The sequence below is a fragment of the Oncorhynchus clarkii genome, chromosome 21, assembly GCF_045791955.1.
Source record: "Oncorhynchus clarkii lewisi isolate Uvic-CL-2024 chromosome 21, UVic_Ocla_1.0, whole genome shotgun sequence".
NCBI classification, from domain to species: domain Eukaryota; kingdom Metazoa; phylum Chordata; class Actinopteri; order Salmoniformes; family Salmonidae; genus Oncorhynchus; species Oncorhynchus clarkii.
In genome coordinates, this window is record NC_092167.1 from 33,113,150 (window position 1) to 33,123,864 (window position 10,715).

The 10,715-nt window shown below is 49.0% G+C and overlaps 1 protein-coding gene across 1 annotated transcript in view; it reads right to left on the reverse strand.

Annotated features, from left to right (window-relative positions):
- The window catches only part of LOC139379418 (dynein, axonemal, heavy chain 2), a 220,099-nt gene that overhangs the window by 71,451 nt on the left and 137,933 nt on the right, over positions 1-10,715 (reverse strand). The window contains exons 43-45 of the mRNA XM_071122228.1: positions 5,614-5,750; positions 5,317-5,454; positions 4,867-5,025 (exon numbers count right to left, since the gene is read on the reverse strand). Coding sequence (XP_070978329.1) covers positions 4,867-5,025; positions 5,317-5,454; positions 5,614-5,750 — 434 coding nt within the window. The remainder of the gene's footprint in view (positions 1-4,866; positions 5,026-5,316; positions 5,455-5,613; positions 5,751-10,715) is intronic.

The window sequence follows — 10,715 nt, forward strand, 5'->3', positions numbered from 1 at the left end:
GACAGGGAGGGAGAGAGAGAGAGACAGGGGGGGGGATAGACAGAGAGAGAGAGACAGGGAGGGGAATAGACAGAGAGAGAGAGAGAGACAGGGAGGGAGAGAGAGAGAGAGACAGGGAGGGAGAGAGAGAGATACAGGGAGGGAGAGAGAGAGAGACAGGGGGGGGAATAGACAGAGAGAGAGAGAGACAGGGAGGGGAATAGACAGAGAGAGAGAGAGACAGGGAGGGAGAGAGAGAGAGAGGGGGGGGAATAGACAGAGAGAGAGAGAGAGACAGGGAGAGAGAGAGAGACAGGGGGGGGAATAGACAGAGAGAGAGAGAGACAGGGAGGGGAATAGAGAGAGAGAGAGGGGGGGGGGAATAGACAGAGAGAGAGAGAGAGACAGGGAGAGAGAGAGAGACAGGGGGGGGGAATAGACAGAGAGAGAGAGACAGGGAGGGGAATAGACAGAGAGAGAGAGAGACAGGGAGGGAGAGAGAGAGAGACAGGGAGGGAGAGAGAGAGAGACAGGGGGGGGAATAGACAGAGAGAGAGAGACAGGGAGGGGAATAGACAGAGAGAGAGAGACAGGGAGGGAGAGAGAGACAGGGAGGGAGAGAGAGACAGGGGGGGGGGAATAGACAGAGAGAGAGAGAGACAGGGAGGGGAATAGACAGAGAGAGAGAGACAGGGAGGGAGAGAGAGAGAGAGACAGGGAGGGAGAGAGAGAGAGGGACAGGGAGGGAGAGAGAGAGAGACAGGGAGGGAGAGAGAGAGAGACAGGGGGGGGGAATAGACAGAGAGAGAGAGAGAGACAGGGAGGGGAATAGACAGAGAGAGAGAGAGAGAGAGAGAGAGAGAGAGAGAGAGAGAGAGAGAGAGAGAGAGAGAGAGAGAGAGAGAGAGAGAGAGAGAGAGAGAGGGGGGGGAATAGACAGAGAGAGAGAGAGACAGGGAGGGGAATAGAGAGAGAGAGAGGGGGGGGGGAATAGACAGAGAGAGAGAGAGAGACAGGGAGAGAGAGAGAGACAGGGGGGGGGAATAGACAGAGAGAGAGAGAGACAGGGAGGGGAATAGACAGAGAGAGAGAGAGACAGGGAGGGAGAGAGAGAGAGACAGGGAGGGAGAGAGAGAGAGACAGGGGGGGGAATAGACAGAGAGAGAGAGACAGGGAGGGGAATAGACAGAGAGAGAGAGACAGGGAGGGAGAGAGAGACAGGGAGGGAGAGAGAGACAGGGGGGGGGGAATAGACAGAGAGAGAGAGAGACAGGGAGGGGAATAGACAGAGAGAGAGAGACAGGGAGGGAGAGAGAGAGAGAGACAGGGAGGGAGAGAGAGAGAGGGACAGGGAGGGAGAGAGAGAGAGACAGGGAGGGAGAGAGAGAGAGACAGGGGGGGGGAATAGACAGAGAGAGAGAGAGAGACAGGGAGGGGAATAGACAGAGAGAGAGAGAGAGAGAGAGAGAGAGAGAGAGAGAGAGAGAGTCTTTATTGAACCATACAAGGAATACACATACTCGACAAAATGTTGGGTCGTTTGGTTGACCCAACTCCTGGGTTGCAGGTGTTGGGTCATTCAGTTGTGTTGTTCTCTTTCAAAACTGCTGGGTCATTGATGCTGGGTGCTGGGTTATTGATGCTGGGTTCTGGGTTATTGATGCTGGGTAATTGATGCTGGGTGCTGGGTCATTGATGCTGGGTTATTGATGGTGGGTGCTGGGTTATTGATGCTGGGTGCTGGGTCAGTGATGCTGGGTGCTGGGTTATTGATGCTGGGATATTGATGCTGGGTACTGGGTCATTGATGCTGGGTACTGGGTTATTGGTGCTGGATAATTGATGCTGGGTGCTGGGTTATTGATGATGGGTGCTGGGTTATTGATGGTGGGTTATTGATGCTGGGTGCTGGGTTATTGATGCTGGGTTATTGGTGTTGGGTGCTGGGTTATTGATGCTGGGTCAGTGATGCTGGGTTCTGGGTTATTGATGCTGTGTTATTGATGCTGGGTGCTGGGTCAGTGATGCTGGGTGCTTGCTATTGATGCTGGGTGCTGGGTCAGTGATGCTGGGTTATTGATGCTGGGTCATTGATGCTGGGTTATTGAGATATGACCCAGCGGCAGTGCTTGACTTGGGCAGGAGCTCAGCACAGGCACCTCAAATGTTCTCCTGCTTGAGCTCCTCATAGAATATTAGCTCAAAAGTACTGTGGAGCTCAGGCAGCTAAATATAAATAGTACCGGCACCCAAATTGAGTACTGGCACCTATTTGGCTTCCGGGTTAAGTGGGCATTGTGTCAAGAAGCAGTGCGGCTTCTTGCCTGGGTCGTGTTGCGGAGGACGCACGGCTCTCGACCTTCACCTCTCCCGAGTCCGCACGGGAGTTGTAGCGATGGGACAAGACCGTATCTACCAAATCGATACCATGAAATTGGGGTAAATAAAAAATGTACAATAAAAGAATAACTGCACCGCAGATTGCAGCCCAAATAAATGCTTCACACAGTTCAAGTAACAGACACATCTCAACATCAACTGTTCAGAGGTGACCGTCTGAATCAGGCCTTCATGGTCAGCTGCAAATAAACCCCTACTAAAGGACACCAATGAGAAGAAGAGACTTGCTTGGCCCAAAAAACACGAGCAATGGACATTAGACCGGTGAAAATCTGTCCTTTGGTCTGATGAGTCCACATTTGAGATTTTTGGTTTCAACCGCCGTGTCTTTGGTAGACGCAGAGGAAGTGAACGGATTTCTGCATGCGTGGTTCCCACCGCGAAGCATGGAGGAGGAGGTGTGATGGTGTGGGGGTGCTTTGTTGGTGACACTGTGATTTATTTAGAAATCAAGGCACACTTAACCAGCATGGCAACCACAGCATTCTGCAACGATTCGTCATCACATCTGGTCTGCGCTTAGTGAGACTATGATTTGTAAGGACTATTTGACCAAAAAGGAGAGTGATGGAGTGCTGCATCAGATGACCTGGCCTCTACAATCCCCGACCCCAACCAAATTGAGATGGTTTATGTAACGATGTGCGCTGAGAGTCGGGAAGCAAGTTCAGGGAGTGAGTGTTTTAATAAATAAACGTAACATAATACAAAACAAGTAAACATGAACAACGCACAGACATGACACAGAAACAGAAATAATACGCCTCGGGAAGGAACCAAAGGGAGTGACATAAACAGTTGAAGTTGGAAGTTTAAATACACCATAGCCAAATACATTTAAACTCTGTTATTCACAATTTCTGACATTTAACCCTTGTAAAAATTCCCTGTCTTAGGTCAGTTATGATTACCACATTATTTTAAGAATGTGAAATGTCAGAATGATAGTTGAGAGAATGATTGAATTTATTTCAGCTTTTAATCCCAGTGGATCAGAAGATTACATACACTCAATTAGTATTTGGTAGGATTGGTCATTTTGTCCCATTCCTCCTGACAGAGCTGGTGTAACTGAGTCAGGTTTGTTCACACACACTTTTTCAGTTCTGCCCACAAGTGTTCTATAAGATTGAGGTTAGGGCTTTGTGATGGCCACTCCAATACCTTGACTTTGTTGTCCTTAAGCCATTTTGCCACAACTTTGGAAGTATGCTTGGGGTCATTGTCCATTTGGAAGACCCATTTGATGGGTGATGTCTTGAGATGTTGCTTCAATATATTAACATAATTTTCCTTCACATGATGCCATCTATTTTGTGAGGTGCAACAGTCCCTCCTGCAGCAAAGCACCCCCACAACATGATGCTGCCACCCCCGTGCTTCACGGTTCGGATGTGTTCTTCGGCTTGCAAACCTCCCCTTTTTCCTCCAAACATAACGATGGTCATTATGGCCAAACAGTTCTATTTTTGTTTCATCAGACCAGAGGACATTTCTCCAAAAAGTACAATGTCCCCATGTGCAGTTGCAAACCGTAGCCTGGCTTGTTTATGGCGGTTTTGGAGTAGTGGCTTCTTCCTTGCTGAGCTGCCTTTCAGGTTATGTCGATATAGGACTCGTTTTACTATTGATACTTTTGTACTTGTTTCCTCCAGCATCTTCACAAGGTCCTTTGCTGGTGTTCTGGGATTGATTTGGACTTTTCGCACCAAAGTACGTTCATCTCTAGGAGACAGAACACGTCTCCTTCCTGAGCAGTATGACGGCTGCGTGGTCCCATGGTGTTTATACTTGCATACTATTGTTGCATATTATTGTACAGATGAACGTGGTACCTTCAGGTGTGGTAAATTTCTCCCAAGGAGGAACCAGACTTGTAGAGGTCTACAATTTTTTTTCTGAGGTTTTGACTGATTAGATTATTTTTTATTTTGATTTCCCCATGAAGCAAAAAGTTTGAAGGTAGGCCTTGAAATACATCCACAGGTACACCTCCAATTGGCTCAAATTATGTCAATTAGCCTATCAGAAGCTTCTAAAGCATACTTCTAGAGCATACTTGATGGTACCGCCTCCCCGGCACGTTCGGGCTCCAGCCGCAGGACAACAATCAAAGGGACGATCCCGGGGATCCGGAGCGGACCGGTCGCCTCCACTGAGGCGCAGAAACCTGAACCAGCTGAGGCGTGAGAGCCTGATGAGGCGGCTGAGACCTCCCCAGTTGCCTCGGTCGAGTCAAAATATCCGAGGGTGTGTTCTGTCCAATACTTACCCAGCGCTGGGTACTAAATAACCTAAATTGGGTTGTTTTTAACCCAGCACTACGTGTACAGTTGTTTTTAACCCAGCACTACGTGTACAGTGCTTCAATGAGGCATTGAGATAAACAGTTAGTTTCACATGTCAACTTAAGGGAGAGAAATTTGCCAGTATTAATTGATTAGTTAGTGTTGCCAGACTGTTTCTGTTGGTTGCCATGGTACATACCCCGTTGTCGGGTGTGGCCAGTGAGTCGTAGAGGCGGCAGAGGGAGGAGACTCCATTGAGCTCGGTGATGGCCACCAGCTCCTTACAGCTGCGCCTCTTGAACGCTATGGTCTTCTCTGTGTACCTATCAAACAACCGCTTCAGGTAGTCCACTTCAACCTGCAGGGAGATGGAGGGAGGCAGAGAGAGAGGGGAGGGGGGAGAGGGGAAGAGAAGAGAAGAGAAAGGGGGAGAAGGGGGAGAGAGTGCAAGCAAAAGAGGCAAAAAGGGGAGAGAGGGAAGGAGAGTAGAGACAGAAGGAAAGGAGGGAGGGAGAGGGAGAGAGGTGAGGGGGGAGACCGACGGGGGCAAGGAAGAGAGAGAGAGGAGAGAGGAAAGAGAATATAAAGGGTTAATAATTAGAGCACCTTCATACAGTAGGTTAAACCTGTGGTGCAGCTAGCCTGTTACCTTCTGTCGTTTGTCCATCCAGGACTGGACGTAGGGCTTCCAGCCCAGGTCTGAGCAGTCGTTGTAGACCATCCCACAGCGAGAAACCGTGGCTGGGGAAGCCTGGGACAGGTCCTCACACTCAAACAACAGAGACACCTACGCACACAATACAAAATAAGATGATACTATATACTGTAGATAAGGACTTTCAGATGGCAGTTACTGCACTATTTGTAGTATATCATTTTGAATGCAGACGTGTTTGTGTGTGTGTATGTGTGTGTGTGTGCACGCTTGTGGGCGCTTGCATGTCACCTGTTCTGGCATGGAGATTCTCTCTCCGTTGATGAGAGTGAGAACCTTGTTGTCGTCCATGACAGAGTTCATGCTCTCGATCCACAGAGTGTCCACCGGGCCGTCAAAAATGATCCACTTCTCATCAGGCTTCTCATCTGGGCCCAGGGGCAGTGGGAAGGAGGGAGGGGGACAAGGTTAAGAGTGGGGCAGACACACACGCATGCACGTACGTAGACATACACACGCAAATCACAACACAAACTGTGTCATCGTCAATCTCATAGACTCATTATTTTTACCCTCGCCCCTAGTCACTTCCCCAAGGGGAAATCCCCGTCGAAACCGGATGCAGTTTGATTGCCATCTTAAGTGGAGGTCCAATTCAGAAACGTTGCCCCCCTCGGCTCTCGATTTAACTTGAGGGCGTGAATGAAGAACTTTGATCACTTATGGGGTTAATATGACCCACCATTCAATGCAAACTGTAGTCACCGTCTCAAACTCTGGTGGCCGCGAAGTGTCAAATTCAATCAACACGGCTGCATTTTTGGCATGTCAGACAAAATTATGAAGCTTGCTTGCTAAAAAAAAAATATATATATAGACAACATTGACTTTAGCGTTGGCAAAAAGGCTTAGTCTCGTAGTGAGGAGCTTATAAAACGTAGCTAGATTCCTAAACATATTTTTGGGGAATTCTGAAATGGATGACTAAATTGGAATAGATGACTAAATTAGAAAACTAGCTATCCAGCTATAGGTTACTGTAGCTAGCTACCTGACAGGAGTGCCAGATAGCTACGTTAGCTGGCTAGGTACATTCATAGCATTAGGTTGGCTGTTTTTAAGATCAACTAGATTTCCACCGAGGACGTTGCCTCTCCGATCATCACTCTCCCTCGCTTGGGCAAGAGACATTTAAGGTACACTCGGACGTGACGATGTAAGACGGCATTCAAGGGCTGAGGGTTTAGGGCTGAGGGCTGTCTACTTTTGAGTTTGAAAACGCAGCCCCCTTTATCTACTTTGCCATATGCGACTCATTCACCAAACCACTGTACACAACCATCTGGTTCAACACTCTTGATATGGGAGACAGAGAGAGAGACACACAGCAGCCCCACTTAACCACACACCACCATTATCAAACCTGTCACACACACACACACACACAAACACAAACACAGACAGCAGAGCAAACTGCCACATATCCTCTGGGCTGATTCTACACTTCATAAAGGGAGGGACAAAATAAGAGGAGGGAGAGAATATAAACAAACAGCAGATGAGATGGAGAGAACTGAACTGCACATCCTGATTGATAAAAACAAAAGAGTGGCGCAGTGGTCTAAGGTGCTGCTGTGCCACTAGAGGTCCTGGTTCGAGTCCAGGCTCTGTCGCAGATGGCCGCGACCGGGAGACACATGGAGAGGCGCACAACTGGCCCAGTGTCGTCCGGGTTAGGGGAGGGTTTGGCCGGCAGGGATGTCCTTGTCCCATCCCGCACTAGCGACTCCTGTGGCGGGCCGGGCACAGTGCACGCTGACCAGGTCGCTAGGTGTACAGTGTTTCCTCTGACACATTGGTGCGGCTGGCTTCCGGGTTAAGTGGACATTGTCTCAAGAAGCAGTGCTGCTTGGTTGGGTTGTGTTTCGGAGGACACACGGCTCTCGATCTTCACCTCTCCCGAGTCCGTATGGGAGTTGCAGAGATGAGACAAGACTGTAACTTCCAATCGGATAACATGAAATTGGGGAGAAAAGGGGTAAAAAAAATATATATATATATATTTTTTTTTAAATAAAAAAAAAGGGAGAGAGTGAAAGGAGAGAGAGAAGGGAGAGAGAAGGGAGAGAGAGAGAGAGAGAGAAGGGAGAGAGAAGGGAGAGAGAGAAGGGAGAGAGAGAGAGAGAGGGAGAGAGAGAGAAAGGAGAGAGAGAGAAGGTAGAGAGAGAGAGAAGGGAGAGAGAAGGGAGAGAGAGAGAGAGAAGGGAGAGAGAAGGGAGAGAGAGAAGGGAGAGAGAGAGAGAGGGAGAGAGAGAAAAAAGGAGAGAGAGAGAAGGTAGAGAGAGAGAGAAGGGAGAGAGAGAAAGGAGAGAGAGAGAAGGGAGAGAGAGAGAGAGAAGGGAGAGAGAGAGAGAGAAGGGAGAGAGAGAGAGAGGGGAGAGAGAGAGGAGAGCGAGAGATAGCAGGGAGAGGGTGAAGGGAGAGAGAGAGAGGGAGAGAGAGAGAGTGTAGGGAGAGAGAGGGGGAGAGAGTAGAGAGTAAGAGAGAGAGATTAGAGAGAGCGTAGAGAGAGAGCGTAGAGAGAGAGAGTAGAGAGGGAGAGAGGGAGAGAGAAGGGAGAGAGAGAGAGAAGGGGGAGAGAGAGAAGGGAGAGAGAGAGAGAGAAGGGAGAGAGAGAGAGAAGGGAGAGAGAGAGGAGAGCAAGAGATAGCAGGGAGAGGGTGAAGGGAGAGAGAGAGAGGGAGATAGCGAGAGAGTGAAGGGAGAGAGAGGGGGAGAGAGAGAGAGTGAAGGGAGAGAGAGGGGGAGAGAGTAGAGAGTAAGAGAGAGAGATTAGAGAGAGAGTAGAGAGAGAGCGTAGAGAGAGTAGAGAGAGAGAGAGGGAGAGAGTAGAGAGAGAGAGAGGGAGAGAGTAGAGAGAGAGAGAGAGGGAGAGAGTAGAGAGAGGGGGAGAGAGGGATAGAGTAGAGAGAGAGAGAGAGAGGGAGAGAGTAGAGAAAGGGGGAGAGAGTAGAGAGAGAAAGAGAGGGAGAGAGTAGAGAGAGGGGGAGAGAGTAGAGAGAGCAAGAGGGAGAGAGAGAGAGAGAGAGAGAGAGCGAGAGAGGGAGAGAGAGAGTAGAGAGAGTGGGAGAGAGTAGAGAGAGGGGGAGAGAGTAGAGAGAGAGAGAGAGAGGGAGAGAGTAGAGAGAATCAGCAGGGACAGGGACCAGATAAACCCCCTCCAGTACACGTAGTAGGACAGAGTGAGTGTGGGCTGGACCCACAGGGGAAGAGAACTGGGTTTGGCGAACACAGAAAGAACACAGTGTGACATTTAATCCAATTGAAACGCTTGGTGACAAAATGGTGGGTGTGCCATGGTGAACTGATGAAAGAATGGTGGACTCGTTTGTGTGATTAATGAAGAAATACAAAAATAGGGCAAATGAACAAACACTTTCCCTCTTAGTGGATTCCTGGTGTGAGTGTGTGTGCAAACGTGTGTTTGTGTGTACGGCACTTGTTTGAACATGCTTGTGAGTGTGTGTTCTACTGGGACAGAGGCGTATGCCAGCGGTGTGTGTGTGTGTGTGTTGAACGAGGCCTGGAGTTTGGCCTTGAGTGCCTACTCCCTCCTGTATCTCCAGTGAGCAGCACTGTGGAGCAGAGGGACTGCAGAGCTGGAGAGGTAGAGAGAGAGAGAGAGAGAGAGGGAGAGTAGTGTCTGTCTTCTGCTGTGTTGCTACAGGACTGGAGAGGAGAGGAGAGGAGGGGGGGGGGGGAGGGGAGGAGGAGAGGAGAGGAGAGGAGAGGAGAGGAGAGGAAGATGAGGGGGGTAGGAGAAGAGAGGAGAGGAGACAGGAGCGACCGAAAGGAGGAGAGGCGCTGAGAATGGAAGGAGGAGAAGGTAACAGCTCTCTGTAATGGCTGGCGACATGGAGGGATAAAGAGAGCAGAGAGAGAGAGAAGGCAGGAGTCCAGAGTGGCTGGCTGCCGGGGTGATTCTGATGGGCAGGATGCAGCTGTATGAGAAAAGTGTTTCTCTCTCTCTCTCTACCTCTTTGTTGCAGGTTGTTTTCTATGCCATGGTCTCTCTCTCTCTCAAGACTTAGATTGCCAAAGGAACCAAGGAGTAGGGAGTGATACAGCACACATACCTCACTTCCAATTTCAGGCCACATGACATCTCTATATCTCTCTCTCTCTCGATCAGGGATGGGGAACTTTGATGGGGGTGGGGGGCTACAAAAAAACTGAACTCATCACGAAGGGCCACAGTTGGATCGTGGGTCTGCATACTCATATCTATACCCTCCACCACCCACCCTCTGAGGAAAACTAAGCGTTTTAAAGCTCATTTCCTGCAATTTTGCTATGGATGCAGAGAAAATGTTGCAGTTTTACAGTAAGTTTGCTGTAATTCTACACTTCCTGCCATGGGCCAGAGAGAAGACTCATTTTGCTGTGGCACGGAGAGGGAAATGAGCAGTTTTACAGTAAGTTTGCTGTAATTCTACACTTCCTGCCATGGGCCAGAGAGAAGACTCATTTTGCTGTGGCACGGAGAGGGAAATGAGCAGTTTTACAGTAAGTTTGCTGTAATTCTACACTTCCTGCCATGGGCCAGAGAGAAGACTCATTTTGCTGTGGCACGGAGAGGGAAATGAGCAGTTTTACAGCTAATGTCCTGTAATTCTACACTTCCTGCCATGGAGTGGAGGCAGTTTGAAATGTTTAATACTACAACTGGTTGGTAAATCGACCATGCTTCCTACAAGTTCAGATAGCAGGACGCTAGACTAACTTACCGGTCTACAAATGTTTTACTGACATGGGCTAATTGAGTGACTGCTGACGCACAACCACATTTTTAAATTGCACCTTGTGTATTCTGTTATTGTAACTCTCAATAACACAGTTTTTTTGGAAGGGCGAAATTGGTACAAAAGGTGGGTCATTCGGCCCACGGGTCGCCAGCTGCCCTCCCTGCTCTAGATGTTAAAAGTGCCCTGGGCTCTCAATCTCCCACATACGTTGGTGTCGCTCTATATTTCGATGGTATTACTGCTCTCCCCAACCTAAGCCTACAGCGCCAGGGCTATTCAATTCCGACCACTGTTGGCTTTCATCCTTCCCCTCTAATCAGGACCTGATTCAGACCTGGAACAACAACATGTGAGTGAAAGTCTAGTGGACAATCAGTGACATTGAGGACAGTCTCTGGTTTACTCGAATAGAAATCCCATATCGGTGTTCAAACACTATTCGAATCCTTTCAAATACTTTGCTTTATCCTGCCAAGGGTGCCAGATGGGCGAGGCTCACACTCCTGGGACTTGACTATTGGTTCCATTGCGCCAGGCAAGATCAATCAACCACAGCTAAAGTATTTGAAATGATTTTTGAACCCAGGT